General features: G+C 37.9%; 1 protein-coding gene and 1 pseudogene across 2 annotated transcripts; one reads left to right on the forward strand and one right to left on the reverse strand.

The window, feature by feature from the left end:
- Positions 1–3,728: 3,728 nt before the first annotated feature.
- On the forward strand, positions 3,729–6,916 carry LOC148741347 (riboflavin-binding protein-like; annotated as a pseudogene). Its single transcript, XR_015993515.1, has 3 exons — positions 3,729–4,190; positions 5,074–5,302; positions 6,202–6,916. The product of XR_015993515.1 is annotated as a riboflavin-binding protein-like (transcript).
- LOC111324309 (ceramide synthase 1) lies at positions 6,631–19,386 on the reverse strand. Its single transcript, XM_022927840.2, has 7 exons — positions 19,135–19,386; positions 15,402–15,561; positions 13,067–13,247; positions 11,760–11,921; positions 9,813–10,114; positions 9,251–9,403; positions 6,631–8,833 (listed from the first exon to the last, which is right to left on the reverse strand). Exons 1-6 carry the CDS (start codon positions 19,345–19,347, stop codon positions 9,285–9,287), a joined length of 1,137 nt encoding a protein of 378 aa, XP_022783575.2. The 5' UTR covers positions 19,348–19,386; the 3' UTR covers positions 6,631–8,833; positions 9,251–9,284.
- Positions 19,387–21,032: the final 1,646 nt, after the last annotated feature.

Below are 21,032 nucleotides of genomic sequence, written 5' to 3' on the forward strand. Positions count from 1 at the left end.
CATGCTCTCCTCTCTCCCTGTTTCGAATCTTGATGGGCTGCTCACACCATAGCGCCAAATGTAACCTGCTTGCAGTAGACATTTTTGTATTTTTATATTTATACAGGATAGCCTCTTCAGTGTAGTAAACACTGGTATCAACGGGGGTCCTGTTACCCACCCATCCCACCCCAGGGGAGGACATCCATCACACAGTAATCTCGTGCGTGGGAAATTAACGTCTCCTGCTCCTAACCCTGCAGGAGACGGGACCTCCATTTAATCGTCCCTATCCGAGAAGACTAGAATATCTAATCATTTCTCGATGTTATGGAAAGGTAGCATATTCTTCTCAATTATTTTAAGACCCTGAGTGTTGGTTCAGTGGCCTTGTGGTAAGGCATCTGACCGGAAACCAGGAGACCCGGGTTCGATTCCCGGCTGAACACTTTTTTTACTCATCTCCTTTGTTGTTTCGATTTCTGTTCCCATTACATACTACTATATGTATATATAATGGTAATTGAACTGAGTGAAGTGCAATTTGGGCTGAAATCATACAAGTGATTTCAGACCAAAATTGCACGTTACGAGGTTCAATTACCACTTTATTACATCTATTTTGAAATCGCCCAAATACAGGACTTGGTCAATTCAAATATTTTGCTGATGCAGTACTGAGCCGGTTTTAAAAAAAGCGGAACCAGAAACGCTTTTACATCTTATTTTGTATACAAAACAGAAAGACTTTGACATCATGCGTCAAAAACTCAGTCAAGCGAAAAATGATGCGTTTTAGAGCAAAAAATGGTGCGATTCGTGAATAAATCGCATCAATTAGAGCCAATCAGATTACAGGGACCACCAGTGATTTCAAAATGGATGCAATAAATGTATATATTTGCTTGTGTGTTTGTGTGTGTTTGTGAATTCACCAAAACATACCCAAGAAAGCAGTAAACTCAAAGTCAATTTTGAATTGAAAATTCCCCCCACTCCAAACCCAGCCATAGTGATCTGGTCCACTAATTAAGCTGCCACAAGGCATGAGTCTGACTATGAATTATAAGACGCAGTCCAAAACAACAACAGGCTGACAAGAACTCTACCAAGATGTTCAGTTTTATCCAGAAAGCAAACCCCTTATCCCCCCCTCCTGGCTGATAGGTCTAAAATCCTACCCGCCCACCCCTGAGCTTAAGGCACAGAGCCATTTGCAACCCATTCTAGGATAAGTCAGGGGTTGGACTGCATGCAGCTGCAAGCCCTGACGTTAAACCCTCCACACTTTCATCGGCGGGCTGGTGTCATTGAAGGGTGGGAGATGCTCGCCTTCAAAGGGCAACACCGTCATGCAGGAAAGCTAGCGATTCAACGTTCCTTTATGAAGTTTAAAGCCTTTTTCCGGTCACAAAAAGTCCGGGTTCAAATGTGTGACGTCCGCTAGAAGAAGGATATCTCTTAAGAAAGGTCAGCTCTTGAGCTAAATCTGATACTCATAACATGGGAATTTATCCAAAATAGCGCATCATGAAAAGGGTTCTTTACGGGAGCAAAAACAAAATTTAATACTTTAACTGTTACGTAAAATAAGATGAAAGTCACGAGGAAAACACTTTGACATCTGTCTGGGCAGCCTAGCTTTCTCTTCGTCCCATAAATTTCGGTTTTTCACTTTGGGAGGTGTTCTTTGTGTACTTCGGGTAATTGAATCGTTCCCGCAACTCAGACATTTCTTGTTTTCCGAACGTCTCCGGACTACTGAGTGTAAAGGTGAGTACATTTATTCGCTTTGGTTACCTATCACCTGCTCTAAGCAGAATAGCAAATTATTAAACCAACTTTTTTCCCTCGCTCGCCATGAAGCATATTCAGCCCAGAGTTACACTCGAATATCAACAGCATGAGTGAGAAACTGAAGTATTTCTACACAGGCAAGGCGAAAGCAGAAAACTAGTCGTAAAAATTTCACTTGATACAACCAAAGGATTCACTTTTATCGTAGATGGGGGCGGGGGGAGGTATTTCCTTTAATGACTTAGATGGGGATGCTCCTCCCCAAAGGAGGACCTTTTTAAGGCCACATATTTTCAAAAGGGTAGGGAATTCTGTCGGTTTAACATTCAAAAGTAGGTTTAAAAGGGTGTAATCCTTTTCGTATACTTTCCATAGCTTTTCTATAATTGATACTAACGAGTATCAATAACGATACTATATGGGTAACGATACTATACGAGTAACGATACTATACGAGTAACGATACTATACGAGTAACGATACTATACGAGTAACGATACTATACGAGTAACGATACTATACGAGTAACGATACTATACGAGTAACGATACTATACGAGGAGCCTTCTCATCTGTAACTTCTTATAGCGCCCCCTGTTTTGATTCCGCCAAGAGCAGTCTCCACCGGCATTGCATCCTTACCACTATTTTTATCAAACATGGAAGTTTTTATACACAAAATGAGAATTTCTTACTGCCTGTATTTCACTTCCGCCGAGAGTAGCAGCCTTTAGTTCGCTCATTCCCAACAACGGCAACTTAACCAAATTCTTTTTAACATTAAACAGTTGTTGTTTCAGATCTTTACTATATGGAAGCTATTGTAAACATGAGGGGAAGTTCACTTCAATTAAGACTACAAAAGATGAGACATCTCTGTAATTTAATTTTGTCCGTTTTCACTGCATTAAGTTTTGCAGTGGGGAAGGACTAGAAAGGAACATAGGAACCATTCGTGCTAGTCCACCCTCCCACCCATCCCACCCCAGGGGAGGACATCCATCACACAGTAATCTCGTGTGTGGGAAATTAACGTCTCCTACCCCTAACCCTGCAGGAGACGGGACCTCCATTTATTCGTCCCTATCCGAGAAGACTAGAATATCTAACCATTTCTTGATGTTATAGAAAGGTAGCAAATTCTCCTCAATTATTTTAAGACCCTGAGTGTTGGTCCGGTCGGGGCTCGAACCCTCGACCTCCCGCACAACAGTCCAGCGCTCTATCCATTGAGCTAACCGGGAGGTGTTTAATCAAGACCACATATTTTCTCGTTTGTCGAATAATACTGCAAAAAATAATGTCTGAAACCGAAAGCATTTGAGAAGGGAATGAGTCTACGGCATGCTAAAACACGAAACAACTCGACAAAGAACTTAATTCAAGTTATCGTCAGCTCTAATCGAGCCTTTTTGCAAACGGGAGGGGGGGGGGAAGGGATTTAAATTGTGGCAATTGTACAATAGGTTCATGTATTCTCATCTGGGAGCGCTTTTACGCCCTAAGGTTCGGCTCAGGGACATTCTATAGTGACAAGCGGTAGCAGGAGGTCATGGAAATTCCTGAGAAGGCTGAGGTTACCACAACTATATTGATAAAAAAATGTTGAAATTATATGAGAACGTGCCAAAACGCAAGCACCAAAAACTGCTAACAATCATCATGCAACATAAATAGCGACGCCTCTTCATTTAGCCTCATCGCCTGGATGAGTCGGCGTCTAGCAATGCATAACATTGCACTTGTTTCAAAGGCATTCTTCTATCTATAGTGTATACCGCTCCCAATAATCTCTAATGTGAATGTCGGTCTACGAAGATACTCCTAAAAAACAATAACTGATATCGGGTCAGAATCGAGTAAAGCTCGGCATTCTTTTGTTACTTACCATCCCACACTCACTCACTCACTCACTCATTTCGATGACATATGTGGGTCCTATAGGAGGCAGTAGCCGCGAAAGAGGACGGGGTTGCCACAAAAAGCCTCACACTCTTTGTTAGGCTATCATCTATTGGGTGATACAGTCGCTTCGCGATTCGTGCGATATCGGTTTTCAAGTGCAATTCAACGCGGAATTCACGAGTCTGGTGATGAATTTTCCTATAGAATCTTTACGGTGATCTTGATATTTATTGTACAGAATGGTACGTTTCAGTGTGGTCGTATGTTTATTCCTTGTCGCAGTCATCGCAAAGTTTTACGTCGGTAATGGGGAAGCTTAAGACGCAGATAAATGCATCGATGGTCGATATCACAAAGAGAGGCCTTCTCCGCTGAAGGACCGGACTATGTTGAATGTCAACCTTCAAAGGAAAAACTTGCTGTACTGCCGAATTCACGGCTCAACTTAAGAAAAGTGCCGTGGGAGTTTTGCACAATTTTTCATGGCACCATTGTGGTAATCTCTCAAAGGTAGGAACATCGCTACCAATTTGTTTGATAGTAAGAAATCATAATTTTTGTGTAATTCTTTGTGAGAATTGCAAGTTTTGTAACATGTACGACCCAAAAGTATAATTTCCTATGATCAGCTATGTGTTTGCTTGTTGAAGTGATTTGTAATCATTAGAAAGCTGCATTCCGGCATTGTGAGAGACCTTTGCTGCCATTCCACGGCTGCGAATCACTTATTCGGTTCATTGTAGATGAGAGCTTTTTATCCATTCGGGTGCGCTTAAGATAATGAATTTCCTACTGCAAGTACGTGGGAATTAGACTAGGACTCACTAACTGTCCAGTCCTAATCCAGGGTGTGAACAGGTGTTCCAAGTATTTTGTCTTTTCCACTTGTAAAACAAAAGTTAGAGCATTTAATGACTTTTAGAGGATAATGTTTAAAAATATTCAACTTCAATCTGTAGCTTAAAAAGAAAATTACTTGGTTCTTCTTCCACTGTTTCTAAGCGGCTCCACGAGTATGTTAAACTCTCCTAACTGTTTGTGGCCGTTATTGTTTGATATTTAAAGAGAACTAGACGCATTACTGCGTGCACCCTTGTCACCTCCTCCACCCATCCCCCAGCCACGCCGGAAACTGTCTCAAAAATTCAATTTCTAGCTGCACCACTTTTTAGTCTGCCCACCAGAACATAGGAAAAGCATGGTAAAGCTTATTTGACTGTTTTAAGCATGAACGGAAACAAACAGTGCGAAAAAAAAGTAATCGTTGACCCTGGTTTAAAAAAACCAACGTCCCCTATGGGGCGTTTCATTCCTCTCGCAGTGTACCAGTAGAGAATATCTGATCTTAGATACTCGTACCCCTGAGTCTAATTCTTTTTTTTTCCGTGAAAAGGAGTGCGAGCGGTACATAAAACAGGAAGAGTGTTTCTATTCGTCTGAACCTAGCCTCATCAAGCGGCATACCTCTGACGGAGACGCCGTCAAAGGGGTTCCAATATGTGCTGCTACTGTGATAAATGGTTTGATGCTTGCAGGAACATGAAGATTGGCTGGAAGATTTCAACTATACTTCAAGCAAATACGTCTGCCGGAGTGATTCCAAATGTCGCAAATTTAGCAAGGTAATGTAAACTGTTAACAGCGCTTTGGTGAGGGGCTGGCCGGTGGATTTTATAGTCCTAGCTGGCAGTGGGAATTCTTGACAACTAGGAACAAATGGTCGCGTGAAACCTTGGGGTAGCTTGTGGGTTTATGGAAGCCGCACGAGAAAAGAGAAGAAATCCACAGATTCTCTCGGACGTCGCGGGTCCATCACAGTTATTTCTTGACTCAGATTTAAACCGCTTATCATAGAAGGAAAACTAGGCTGCCTGAATTGCAGTAAAAAGTTATATTCAAAGCTCTTTTACAAATTATCGTTCATAATGCTAAAAGAATAATCAGCTTCTCCTTTATTTTACATTTTAATCATGGGTAATGTAGCATTGACACATTATCTCCCAGGGCCCAGTTGTTCGAAGGCCGATTAGCGTTGACCCGGGGCTAAATTTTGACCTAGGTTTCTATATTTCTCTGTTCAAAAGCCGTTCTGAGATAATTTTCCCAATTGTAGCTAACTGTTTTTAATTGCAGACAAATGGATTTAAACTTAATTTTCTTTTAAATCTCTCAGATCTGAAAACAAATTTCCTACTAATCTCGGGTTATCTCAACCCACATTTGAACAACCCGGCCCAGAACATTAGCTCCGTGCCTCCGTTCTGGTCAACGGCGATTCTTAAAAAATACTGTTGTCGGCAACAGTTTGTGAAAGTTTCAAGTTTCAAAAAAATTGATCAGAAGTCATTTTCAGAGTTACAAGACAATGACTTGCGCTTTCGTTATCGAAACGTTGTTTCCTACCTCAAGTAACAGTCCACTGTGGGATTACACTACTTTGGACAATCGGACTACACGATCGTTTGTTGCTCCCGGGCTTAATGATCAAGCGCTGTCATAACAATTGTCTTTTTATTTTCAGCTGAATAAAGACGGGAAAGGATTGTGCAACAAAATGTGGGGACATTCGTTCAAGTACGAAAACAGCCACAATTGTATGATGTGGTTTGCTGGCAAGAACCCAAACGAAAAAGTCAAGCTTGATACGACCCTTACCACAGTAACAAACAACCAGTCTAAGCTTATCAATACAGCTTTGGCTCTAAGCTTGATCAAATTACTATGTTAAATTTACCTGTGCTAGCGGTAAACACGGCATACTTGTTTCTTACAAGTGTGTCGCCCGCTTCTTTCCTTTTGCGTTGATACCACCACATAAAGACGTTAGCCAGTAACGGATTTCAGTGCTCAGAGGTAACAGTAAAGAGGAGGGGGAGGGGGGGGGGGGATGTCACAATAAGGAGAAGCAGTGGTTGCGATACGTAAAATTATCAAAGCAATAACAACAGCCTACCATAACACTACCATTACTTTAATTCATTTACTTCGTGACATTGATTTCTAATAATATTAGCTACAGCGACAAAATTCATCTTCGTAATAAGGTCACCCTTCCAAGATTATTAGCACTTATTTCAATTAACTGAAATATCCCTCAAGTAATCACTGTTTCATATCCTGAAACCTAGCTCCATCTAGCAAAACAATGCTACCTTATAATTAACCAATGTTACAGAAATATACTTCAATCTAATATGTAATCAGTTATTAATTAATGATTACGAATCATTAAACTTTACTAAACGATGGATCCGGAATTTGAGTTGACAAATTCCAGATGTTTACCACAATGTTCAAACTCCCAGAGCTCGCGATAGACAACTTTACCTTTAAATTAAATTTCTGTAGATTTTTCTTAGTATAGTTTCTTTTATATGCACATGTATGTAGGTACATCTTTCATACCTATAAAATGAGAAAATAAATTTCTGTTCTAAGGTGCAAATTTCATGACGCCGGCTTTAGTTTTCCTTTCTAACGTAGTACATTGGTACCTCGGAGGTTATCAGAATGAAATATCCTGACCATGTAAGTTTCGATTTGTTCATAAACAGTGATAATGATTTGTTCCAATTACTTCTGATTTTTGTAATTGGATAATAATAATAATAATAATAATAATAATAATAATAATAATAATAATAATAATAACTTGTAACAAGATTCTGGACTGTAATCTCTCGGACGGAAACCATCAGTTTTCAAAACATCGATCGTATGATGCCTACATATCACACGTGTGACTTGTTGTCTGAAATAAATGCGTTCACAAAAGAAACCACAAGCTGTCAAATGGAGAAAAATAACCATGTTAGCCCTGTCAAAGTTATCAGTACTCAGTTCCATTGAAAGGTTTAGTCCTGCCACGTAAATAAAACAGCAATTGGATTTTGTAATAAAATAGTTATTTATAAAATAATTCTCAGATATAAAGACCAGATGATATGAAATTTTACGACAAAAAGGCTTCAAACTTTTACTGCAGTGAGATACTTAAATCTATCGGAGCTCCTGGTCCTGAGCAGTGTTCTTATTTACAACACTGTCCTCTTGCCTCTTTTCTTGTAACTGCGTTGGTTTTTCGTTGCATTCAGTTTCTGACGAAAGTGACGAGACAAAAAAAAAAAAATCAAACAAACAAACAAACAAATGACGCAAAAATTCCTTTCTATTTCACAATAAACGAAGAATAAAATATAGGCTTTGTATGTGATTTGGCGAAATGCTAATGGCCATTTCTCGTCAGTAAATTAAAATTTACTTTGTTGTGCTCATAAAGATCACGTGATGCATAACTGGAGTAGACGAAAATTAACATACAAAATGTGAACACTGAAAATACTGTGGTAAAGGTAATGATGACTGATGATGGAGTTTTACTTGAACGTTTACTAAATTCAAAATATGAATCAACTAACAAAGACACAATTGTAAAACTATCCCAAAGTAGTAATTCTGCAATTGCCTTGTTAAGAAATCTACCATTCCTCACATTACACCCATGCCTTGATAAATATATTCCTTGAAAAATTATTTATCCAAGAATATACATGTAGCTAGTTATGAATTCAAAAGACGTATAAATTTCCTATCGAACCATATCATTAAGATTTTACTTAATATTTAACTTATTAACTTGACTGCACATACATTCCCAACACGTTAACAAAAACGTTCTATTCGATTGGACTGCACTTACTAAAATTTTGTCAAAAAAAGAAAAAAAAAAACAAAAAAAACAAATTCAATGCACAATACGTTTAGTTCTTGGGTCATATCCACAGCCACGTACAATCATGTTACTATTTAAAGAACTAGATATCACTTACGGCGTGCAGACTTTACATAACTGTATATATTCTTTGTTGTAATATTATTAGAAGAGGCTCACCACACTTTTTTAAACCAACAATTGGATAACATTTTACAAACCAAACACAATCATTGCAATAATAGTTATTACTCTAATGTCAAGAACTGTCAGACAAAATATTAGTTGCTCGTTACAAGTATTGACGAAAGTTGCATAATCATATTGAAGCAAGCAAACTGTTAACACAGTAACACACTATGGAAGTTATTCACATCTTTTAAACTTCTCAGTGGTATGGAGCACAATTTTATCCAAATTGTGGTCATGTGGGAGTTTTGGTCTGAAAAAAAAAAAAAAAAAAACTGATGAAAGATAGAAAAAAATGTCAGTTCTACCATGCTTAGAAAACACCAAAATAATGCTATGACTTGACCGTTGAGTCAGGTCAAGGCTTACTTCAGAGATTTATTAATAACCAAGGTTATTTCACATCATAATCTTTAGTTGTCACCTGAATGATAAAAAAAATAAGTAGAAATGCTACAGAACTACATATGCAAAATAACTGATCCATAGCAGTGAGAACCAAATTTACACAACTTACTCTGAAAAATTACCATGTCCTACCCAGCTTTGTGGGATCTGTATGTATCAAATAGACATTGCAGTAAATGTCTCCTTGGAACAGGTTTCATTGTAACTTTTATAATTGTAATGTGCCGTTTTAATTTTGTTACAGGTTACTAAGAAAACTTACATGCTAGTGGCCTGTTTCACCTGCGAGATTCATCCTATGGACTGGCTTTTTTAGTGTGTGCTTGCCTGTGTCGGAATTGCTCATTGTCATGAACAACATGTTCACCATTTTCTCCAGTTCTTTTGATACCATTACCATTATACATGAGAACAGCTTCAGGACAAAAGGAGGAAGACCAACATAAATTTCCAGAGTTTACAAAGATACATTGTATTATTCGAAACTTTTTTAGATTTCTACAATAAGAGAAGTACATATGTCCATGCATGTGTATGTACCAGTGCATGCAGTTTGTGTAGAGAAGAAAGAGAGAAAATGAACTCTAAAATGTCCCAGCATTGAATATGTCATTTGGCCTCTGGCCCTCTTCAGATACATACAGGTTGAAAATGAAAAAGCTTAATATTGTCAATGATTGTGACAACACAACTGTGTTTATATACTTTCATCTTAACGCACCAATAGACTGATGGGAGTTCATGTACATGTACCATCTCAATGAGTTTATAAAATTATTTTGAATTGATGCACTCTACAGGAGAGAAGTTCTAGCGTGCCTCACCTTTATCACCAGCTGATTCATGTAGTTCTCCATTTGCTATGTTCTCTCCATTAGCAAGCTGTTTCTCTTTCTCTGATTGCTCAGGGATCTCACGGGTGTCTTCCACACCAGTGCTCTTTCCAACAATAATGCGAACTAGGAGCCACACAATAAATGTAAACCACCAAATGTTCATGAAAAATAATGCCCATAGCATTGCATTGAAAAAGAAGTAGAAAGGAGCAGCAGGAAGGACTGGTCGAGCATCACAGCCACAAGAAAAAAGTACTTTCAGTGGGTAGAGGTACAGGCGACAATATAACCTAGAGGATAATTAAGAATTTATTTTGGTCACTTCAAATTATATTTTAGGCAGTTTTTAGCACCTCCTGTAGGAACTATATCTTAATGATATGAACTATCATCATGATGGTAATTTACAAGGACCTCCAGCCTTGAGAAAGTCATAAACATATGTAAAAATAACCATAATAATTCTTATTTATTATCCAACTACACCTAGACGAGTACGAATAACACCATAGACGAGTACAAATATCGCGTGGTATTTGTACTCATCTATTGTAGTACCAGTTAAACTGGTTTTCTCGCATCGTGCAAGCAAAGAATTGGATTGTAGTTACGGAAAAAAAAAGTAGCGGACAATTTCAATCATATTTCAGACGACAAAGAGTCAGAGTGGCTGGCAAATACATGTATACATCCAAGTTCATTTGATGAATCGAACGAAGAAAAACAGCTTGACGACCAGAAAATTTCTTCATTTAATGAAGAAAATAGAAACAGCAACACAACAACGCACCAATTCTGTTCCGCTTGGCATACTTCTGTCACGCACTCCCGTAAATAAAAATCTGCAAAATTCGCCCGCAGAAACAACAGTTTGGCAGGTTGGATAATAAATAACTTATTAGACGTTTTGTTGTGTAGTATCACTGAGTATTTTTACTCATTATTTTGTATTTTGACTCGCCCTACAGGCTCGTCAAAATATGACACAACTCGTAAAAATACTCAACGATACTACACAACAAAATGTCTAATAAGATATATGTACATTTGATATTGCCATGCAATCAGCTGCTGGCACGTCACTGGCCTTGTCAGGTTGATGAATGCATGGAAAAATGTTCACCATCCTTGTTGAATTTTCTTGTCAGTAAAGCCCTATAGTGTCTGTAATAGACAAAATACGGGTAATACTGTATATGGTTGCCTGTAGATATGGAATTTCTCTTCCTATATTCAATTTGATGTCTGACTCTTATACTGTGCTCACTTGTGAGATATCAAGTTGAACACTTGCAGAGAAGTTCCATATCTACTTGATAATTATTGTCATGCAAGGAGTGGGGAGAATCATTTGACTATGTTTGGAGTTTCTCCCTACACTTCTTTTCTGCTCTAGCTCCATCCTTGGTGCTTTACAACAGAGCACAGCCAAGGCTTCTCTAATAGGTTGATTAACCTGTCTCACAGTGTGGTCACTTTCAATGTGGATAAAAACATCCCATTTGCTCACTACGGGTCAGGCAAAGAGATCAACCGCATCACATCAAGTGACTGAATTCTGACTAAGGCAAATGACAATTGTTGTTACGCTCAATAGTCCATTTTACAATTGTGTGCTTGGTTGCCAAGCATTTGAACAGGAGTGAGGCTGATGGTTACCGTGTTATGATACAAATATTGTTGCTTTTCAAATCTAAATTACTTCGTTATCATGCTAACAAGATACTGATCTCAATCACAACAAGGTCACCTTCAGCCTCACTCCGAATCAGAGGCTTGGCAACTACCGGTAAGTACTCAACTGGAAAATGGCATATTTACCCCACTATATTTACAATACAAGCATGTCTTTAAGAGAAAAAAAACAAGCAAACAAATAAACAAAAAAACAAAAAAATCAAAATCAAAACAGCTTCACTGAGTAATGGTACTTACCATACCAAAGCAAAACAAGAAACTCCAACAACACTGAGTATATCAGGCATCAGATGATATTTTCCTCCACGTGACTTGAAAGCAACGCAGAGTTTGCTGAACTCCAGAAAAACATCAGAAATGTCATGGAGAAACAAAACTATAACACCAATTCTGTGGTACCTAAATAAAAGGAGATTACATATTAATTAAGTATTTCCTTTAACATAATCCTCTGTCAAAATGATGGTTAAAAGCCAATGACATAGCAGTCACACATGTATTTGACCACAAAGAAAGTTTGCACCATTCAGCATGTACCAAAATATTAATTATTAAAAACTAATAATAATAATAATAATGTTTATTTCTTATATTGCGCAGTCTAACATGCAATAAAAGATATGATCGAATGCGCATTACAACATTAAAAATCTTACAGCAATAAGGCTAATCCTAATAATGATAGTAATAATAATAATTTACAATTTTCCAGAAAAACAATAAAGGTAAAACATGAATTGATAAAAGAACTAATAGTAAGCTAAATTAAAAAGATGTGTCTTTAGTAAAACTTTAAAAGTATCCAACGATTGACACTGTCTAATTTCCAGAGGTAGGCGGTTCCATACTTTGGGCGCAGCATGTTCGAACACCCTATATCTGAGTGTCTTTTTTGTAATAATTAGTAAAATTAGTTGAAACACTCTCTAGAAGAGCATATACTGTCGGCCATCAACTGATTGATCTTCGATCATTTTGTATATAGTCATTGATAAGAACCAAAAACAACAACCTTTCAAGGTACATGTAAGTTGGTGTCACTCTAATAAATAAGAATGTATCATGTTCATTACCACATAAGTTTGAAATTTTAAGGCTTGGGTTATCTCTATGAGGGCAAATGAACAACAAGTTGTCCCAAGGTTACCCGCAGTTTAATAAGCTACTATCCTTCACATGTCATTCAGCCCCCTTACAACTTCCTTGAAAAATATATTACTGTCACTAGTGTTATTATCATAAATTATAATTATCATTATCATTATAATTAACATCATCACCATCATTATTGTTAACAACTTTGTTATTATCATCCACTTCATCATCATTATCATTAAGTCACAACTTACTGGTACTTCAGATAAGTCTGTTCAATCCATATAATTGCTTATCCATAAAATTCCCAGGACCTCTGATCAACAAGACCTTTGATCAGCAAGATCTTTGGGGTTGCCACCAATGCAGATTTCTTCATATTGTTATCATTATCATTGTTGCAACTGTTATCATGCACCCTATCTGAATCACAATTCTCAAAATCTTACCTTACAGCGAATGAGAAAAAAAGTAGGCCATTTGTTAGAACATGATGTACAATCATGAGAATGGAATCCCTTCTCCACTGATCCATAAACAATGTAGCATAAATGGAATGGAAATAAAACCCAATTTGTACCACATACAGGATGTAGATGTCTTGATTAACTGGCATTCCTTTATACCATCCTGCAGACAAACATTTGAAGAATGTTAAACACATCTTGCTGAAAAAAGGCTACAATTTTAAACATAAAAGATATATTTTTCTTGTTTAATAAAATAGTAATCATCCTGGTCCAATCATCAATCTTTCCAAACAATTTGCCTGCTTTCATGCGATAAAGCCAAAAGATGCCATTCCACACAATTCTGCAGGATTAGTACGACTATCAGTTCTTGTATGGGATACCTGTGGTATGTCACACTACTGTCACAAGTCATAGCTATTGCTGATGGGATGAGGGATGTGGAATCCAAGTTGTGATGGTTCTCCACAGCCAGGACCCAAATGCTATTATAAGAGTACTTTCAGATACTACAGAAATAATTTCTACTGAGGGTAAGATGGGATTTTCCTGACAAATTGTGACTACTCCAAAGCAGATAAATATAACTTATTAGATGTTTTGTCGCATAGTATCACTGAGTATTTTTACGAGTTGTGTCGTATTTTGACTCGCCCATAAGGCGAGTCAAAATACAAACAACGAGTAAAAATACTCAGCGATACTACACAACAAAATGTCTAATAAGAGATTTATTATCCAACACGTCAAGCTGTTTTTCAATGCAGGTGAATTTTCCGGATATTTCTGGAGTACAAATATTGCATGATAGTTGTACTCATCTCATTTGTTATTTGTACTCTACCAGGCACAGCTGGATAATAATACATGATAATATGTTTTTGGAAAAGAGCATGGAAGAAACATGTAACCCCCCATCTGTACTTGTTACGATACATATGATATTTCTGTAACATGGGATAAGTGAATATTTTTGGATTTGTCCTGACAGCCCAGAAGATACATTAAGCAATAAAGACACAAAGATCAATGTTGAAACAGCAAGTGATGAAGTTGGGGGAGATCATGAATATAGTGAAGTTGGAGATGGTAGGGTGTCAGTAGACTGAAAGGAAGAAAGTTAAGGTAAAGTTCCCAGCAAGAGGGGAATAGCAGCTGATGTAATCATCAAAGCTGTCCAACAAGAAAGCTCCTATGCAGTCTGCAGATTCTCCTGCAGCTGATCACTATTTAAGTGCTCTTGAAATGTCTTAGATTTGAATAGTATATGTTTATGTGATAATACTCTCATAGGAAGACAAAAGTCATTAACATGTGCTATGAACTACCGTTCACTAATGTCCTCTGTTTAACTATGTACAGTGTCCTCTAAAGAACTGATCTTACCCTACATAAGTGATCTGTTTATGTCCCATCCAATTCATTTACCTTCAACATCCCCCCCCCCCCACTCCCTCAGGGCAACCCACAGGCATTTGACTGTCTTCTATGCATGGGGGTTGAGGAATTTGAACCTTGCCTTGGTGGGGTGCAAAAATTGAACAGGAACTTTCAAGTCTTCTCAGTGGAATAAACATGTTTGATCTTTTTATTATGGATTTGTCTACAAGTAAAAAGTTCATTTTTGCAAGCAGATTGCTTAAGAGAACTAGGTCTACAAGAAAGTTTATAACATAACCAAAGTAAAGAGCGCGCTCTGATTGGTCAATTTAGCGTCCCCCATTTGCCCATGGGTGTACGCTGCTGACATGAGCAAATGCAAAGACTATTTTTCCATGCACGCTTGTTTTTTCTGGTCACGTAAGATTTGTTAACTAAAAGGGAACTCTTTAGCTACAATGTGTTAATGTTATGTTATAAAACAAATGGTAAACACCACAGTGTACACTATTGAGTTATGGATGCACTTGGGAGGTTTGCTAAGTACTCGAGAAGCTAGAGTCGCTCGAGGCGATAGCCGAGAGTGACTCTTACGCTTCTTTCGTGCTTAGCAACCTCCCGTGTGCATCCATAACTCAATAGTGTACGCTGTGGTGTTTACCATTTGTTAATAAAACTGCAATGTTGCCTTTTACAAAAAATTGACAATCAAATGCAGCACTTGGATGGGGAATTTGAACACAGTTTCGGCTCCAAGGGGTGGAACTTTAAACAAATTAATCTCCAAAAGTTCAGATGCCTGCTGGATTGCCTGAGGGGGGTGGGAATGTTGAATCTTTGAACTGATAGATGCATAAAAAGGTTCTCTTCCCTTTGTGTAAAAAAATAAACAGAAACTAAGAGTAAAACTTCATTGCATGAAAATGAAACTAACCTTTCCAGCAGTTTCTTGTATCTTGGAAAAAGTAGTATTTTCCATTAAACAGAATGTAGGTACAGTAGCCATAAGCGCAGGAGTAAAATAAAAACTTGAAAGCATTTTCAGGAGACTTCTTTTGATCTTTTTCAGAGAACTGACACCATTTAAAATAAGGCTGCAAATAAAGGACAAAAATAGAATTTTACTTCTAAGTACATTTATAACATAACCAAAGTAAAGCGCGCACTCTGATTGGTCAATTTAGTGTCCTCCATTTGCCCCTGGGTGTACGCTGCTGACGTGAGCTAATGCAAAGACTAGTTTTCCGCGCGCGCTTGTTTTTTCTGGTCACGTAAGATTCGTTAAATAACAGGGAACTCTTTAGCTACAATGTATCAATGTTATGTTTTAAAACAAATGGTAAACACCACACTGTACGCTATTGAGTTATGGACGCACTTGGGAGGTTTGCTAAGCACTCAAGAAGCTAGAGTTGCTCTCGGCTATCGCCTCGAGCGACTCTTACGCTTCTTTCATGCTTAGCAACCTCCTGCATGCATCCATAACTCAATAGTGTATGCTGTGGTGTTTACCATTTGTTAAGTATGACATTACTTAAGTTGGGTAAACATTAGTACAAATGGATGATTTAACATTCTTTGCATTTAGGGTCTGAAACAGGGTTTCTGTCAAGAAATTTTACAGTAACAGTAGAAGTATAGTGCAACAATTAGGTAAGAGGAGAATTCTCTTCCTTAGTTAATAAAAATAGCTATGGCCATTGAAATTTTACAGAACTATGTATGGCAACCAGAGAATTCTTTAACCTCTACTGGCTCAAGAACACCCTGCTAAAATGGTAACCTTCTGAAAATCCAGAATTGTTGAACTAGTTTCCACTAGCTGGCTTAATGTTAGTGTTAAGTCTGCATTTTACCCTTAATGATCATGATCGACTTCCTGCTCAAATCGTGTTAATTTCATTGTAATATGAAGTGTGTAATAATGAGGATATATGATCTTGTGCAATAAGGTACTAACATGATTTGTACTACATGTTGTCAACTACATTTCACATTGGGCTCTCCCTGGTAACTTTGATGATCTTAGAGGAAGTTTACAACTGTAAGATACCGTAATTCTATCACCTCTGCCAAATGCTATTAAGTTATGTTCTTTAACAGTGATCATTTTCACATAAAATGAGTTCGAAGCAAGGAAATGACAATTAACTGAGGAGAGAATGTTTTGAGGATCAAATTCTTTAGCAGCAAAATATGTCCCTGAGACATTTAAAAAAGCTGGCTGTGTCTAAATGCCTGGCAGCCAGGCACCATCTTATAAGGACATAATCCCTAGCACTCAGAAATTCTCACAGAATTTCCTCTAAGAGGTTCTTTGAAACTTTCTCAGAGTATCAGATGTTAGTGTAACAAATGTCAAGCGATTCCAGAAATAATAAAGGCCATGCTCTCAGGAAAATTGAATGGAGCCCAGTGCTCTGAAACTGAAATGCAGGGTACCCACTATATGCTTCGTATGAAAAAACTACAATTCCTGAGTTACCCAAGAGCAAAAGTAAGGCATCACAGGGCCACCAAGTGCTACTAGACCACAGCCTTGATAATCTTGGTTTTAGTGGACAAATTTTCCGAGCTAAAGCATACCATTAAATCTCTATGCCAGAAATGTTTTCAAAGCGTTTAAAATCTAGCAATTTTCACAGTATATACAAGCTCAGGAAATCTCCTGTCAGGCAGATAGACATAACAAACATTTGGTCATCCCTCAATGCTCCCATAAAAAAATTCATTTTGGCCCTGCTGCAAGTTTGGTTTTACTCAACTTTGAGCAAAGCACTATCCAGCAGCATTGTGCTTTAACTGGCTCAGCTTATCTACATAAGGCTGTGTAAGGTGTTAAGGGGTAAATGTCTAAAGGAACTGTGGAGCTGCATCTGTGGGAGAGTATAAAAAGACAATTTTATTTTATCAACAAGTTGACAAAAGTAATTTGGCCATTGTAAAAAGTTTCAAAGCTGAGGTTTTGAGTGTTCCATCTTCATCAGAGCGAATGGACGAAAGTGCTAGCACTCAAAGGGCAAGCTTTAAGACTATTCACTGTGACCTACAGTGGAATCCCTATTTCTTGAACCTCCAGGGGAAATGCAAATTGGTTCGAGAAATCGGGGGTGAAATTACAAGTGAAGCAAATCCAAGGGAAACAAGGTTTGGTTCGAGATATTGGGAGGTTCAAGAAACGAGGGTTCAAGAAATTGGGATTCCACTGTATTTACATCATCAGTTCAGTTGATAAAACCAAAATTAATTTCCTGTGCTAGGTAAACACATGTTTTTTCACAATGATCATTAAGCTGTGAGTTGCTGAGACTGGTAATAAAGCAAATTTTGGCTAGTCTGATTCTTCACTTGCAATTAACTCTAGTATTGTCACACTTTCCATTTTCTCTTATAAGCATTGGATTCTGTTATCCTTCCTCATACAAGCTCACAACAAAAAACATGGCTTCCCAGTGCTCACACACTGTGATTCGTGACATTACCAAGGTTTCCTTCATTTCAAAAAAGAATGATTAAATGAAGCCTACAGGAAAATGCACACAGTGCTGAACTACAACAGACACCTCTTGAAGCAAAGGATATTGGTTGACCTAGCGTTAGTGATTAACTTTTAACATTTTACACTGGGCGCTTTTAGTTTGGAGGAATGTGTGCAGCGTGGTGGAGTTTCAAGACAGAACTAAGTTGTTTATCAAGGATACCTTATTTTGAGTAATGTGCTGATACCTTGTTCAAAGAGCAATATTTTCATGGCTCTGCGTGAACCATAAATGAAGGTTATTGTATGATGTAGTTTTGCTCACTTTCATAGTGGATTGAACAAGTGCGCATTCGAAGTAAACAGAATGTGACGATGTTGTTTCTGCAGCTGTTCTGAGGTTTGTTCTCGTGCAAATTTACATCATAATCTTGTCATCTTTGATTCGCGATCGCCCGCTACAGCATTTGTTGACGTGTAACTACGCGTGTGTTAAGCGCTCTCTTAGGCCTGAATTGTCCTTTATTATTGTCCTCTGGAGCCTTCGAAGGTAATGAGTTCCCTCACACCCTATGGCAGTGAACCTTGAAGATGTTTATTTAAGTATTGGTTTGTAACAACGATTATGCTCATCATTCACGCAAATATCAAAGATCACTTGGAGCGAGTCCTTGTAAAACTCAAAGACTTGATAAAAGGGTTCGTTAGATATAGATTAACTGAGGGAGAAGGACACAAATAAATGCACAGTCAATTAATTTTCATGATTATGGTGTTTTGCATGAATTCGCCACATCCTGCCACAAACGAATACGCAAAGTAGCTGGGGCGTCACACATTCGGTTACAGCGGTCAAAACAATGTTTTCATCCTTGCTAATGTAAAAATTAATCCGACTGGAACTACGTCTTGATGGTGAAATATACATTTATGTGATTGAAACTCTAATGTTAGCTAATTATCTCATAAATGACCTTTGCGCTGTATGTGATAAACTGGACTAGATTCGAGCGTCTTGTAAATGCTTTACTTCTGCTCGAAATAGCTTATCGAATAGTGCTTTCGCGACAGGCTTCCTGATTTGCACCAGTATTATTGAAAGCTACATGATAATTGAATAAAGTACCAGTAAATGAATCGGAGAAAGTGATTAAAAATGAGAAATATTTTCGAATGTAATAATTCATACCTCGAAGATCACTGTGGACATCAAATACCGCAATATGGTGAAAGCCACGCCAAGAACAAGACAAAGTAGTATATCTTCGACTGAAATGAAGCCAAAGCTTGAGATTTCATTGAAAAAATCCTTAATAAATGTTTTTTTCGGGCCTCTTTCCGCCCATTCAATCTGAGAATGATGCCATATTTTGTTGAAAACCTCCAAGTATCCAACGTCCATATTTCACGAGGCAGGCAAAGTGCACAATAAGGTTCAGAACGTCACAAGTGTGGGGGAGGAGGCGAGGAGCAGGATGTTGCAGTCTCACTTGGTATCACCCCCTAGGGTTATATAATGGTGATTAAACTGGGTGGAGTTATCTGAATTCAAAATCAAACGAGCGTCCGGCGCAAGTTAGACTTAAAATCAAAAGTATGATTTCAGACCAAGATTGCACGCCACGAAGATCAATAACCACGTTATTACATCCACTTTGAAATCGCGAAAATTGTTCGAGCGTTAGCCCTTCGTCGGAGCTCCGATGAAGGGCTAACGCTCGAAACGTCAGCTTTTGTAATCGTTACGGTGGCCAATTTGCCATTTTAACTTTTTTGATATATCCAAATCATTTTTTTAAATGTCTTTGAGACAAATTTTACAAAATCCGCTTCTTGATGACATCTCTTATTTATTTATTTTTTTGTCTTTCTCTTTCCTGAAATTTGATTGGTTTTTTTAACCAGGCCTTATTTGTTCGCTTTTAGTGTTGCCACTTAGAGCAAAAATAGTGCAATTTGTGAATAAGTCCCACTGCCGAGAGCCGATCAGAATGCCAAAGTCATCATTGATTAAAAAAAGAAATACAATGACATCAAGAAATAACTCAGGGGGTCATGCTGGGATGTAAAAGAAAAAAAAAAAAAAACAAACAACAACAAAATACCATGATATTCAGCAGCAACTCTGGGGGTCATACTGGGGTTTGCTTTCAGTTGCATCATTCGATCATCCCATGAGAGGAAGTCGAATGAACGTGAGACTCACAGGACGGAAAAGGTACTTTTTTTTTTTCCCAAGGAAACAAATGGTTATTTCTTTTGATTTCACTCGTAGTGTTCACCATAGATATCAAAACTTTTGAACGAAAAGAACAGGTCAAGTGTTCCCCGAGAGAATATATCTCATGAATAAATTAATAATGAAACTGAGGGGAGAGCAAGAGTTTTGTTTTGATGGATGTCAGAGCTTCTGTGAAAAATCTTTCCCTGACACGCAGATCATATGGTTTATTACTAGTATCTATCTTACCAAAGGGCTTTAAAACAAAGTGTTTGAAAACATTTAAATTGGGTTGAAAATCTATGAAAATCCTCAAAAGAATCTGTGGCGGTTTTGAGTTGACCACCCAATATTCACGGTGGAAAAGTGGTTGCTAAGCTTTTGCTCCAAAAATGAAAATTTCGCCAGTCGCAGTATGACTGTTCTAGGGGGCAAATTTAGAGGGTCTAAAAGCTTTGCTTAATTTTCATCATTTGTTATGGCAATTGATCATCGTCAACTACCTTCTGTATAGAGGTAAAAAGGAAGATATTATACCTGCATTTATTTACTGTAAAATGAATATGAAAATTTCTCAAGCTACATCAGATCATTGTCGTTGTGGATCATTAATTCAGCTGAGGAAAAAGACTGATCGGAAAAATGCAAATGTCGTTGCCAGGCCTATCCAGATTCTGCTCGGCAACTTTTCAGCAACTTTTAGGATTTTGAGCAACTTTTTTGTCAGAGAGCAACTTCTGGCAACTTTTGGCAACTTTTTAGGAAACTAGCACTTTTTTGGTAACTTTGGGCTATTTAGTTTTTAGCTTATTTTGAACCAAAATGCTGAACAACCCCCCCCCCCTCCCCCACGACAAGAAAAAAGC

Source organism: Stylophora pistillata, chromosome 1, assembly GCF_964205215.1.
Source record: "Stylophora pistillata chromosome 1, jaStyPist1.2, whole genome shotgun sequence".
Taxonomy (NCBI): Eukaryota; Metazoa; Cnidaria; class Anthozoa; order Scleractinia; family Pocilloporidae; genus Stylophora; species Stylophora pistillata.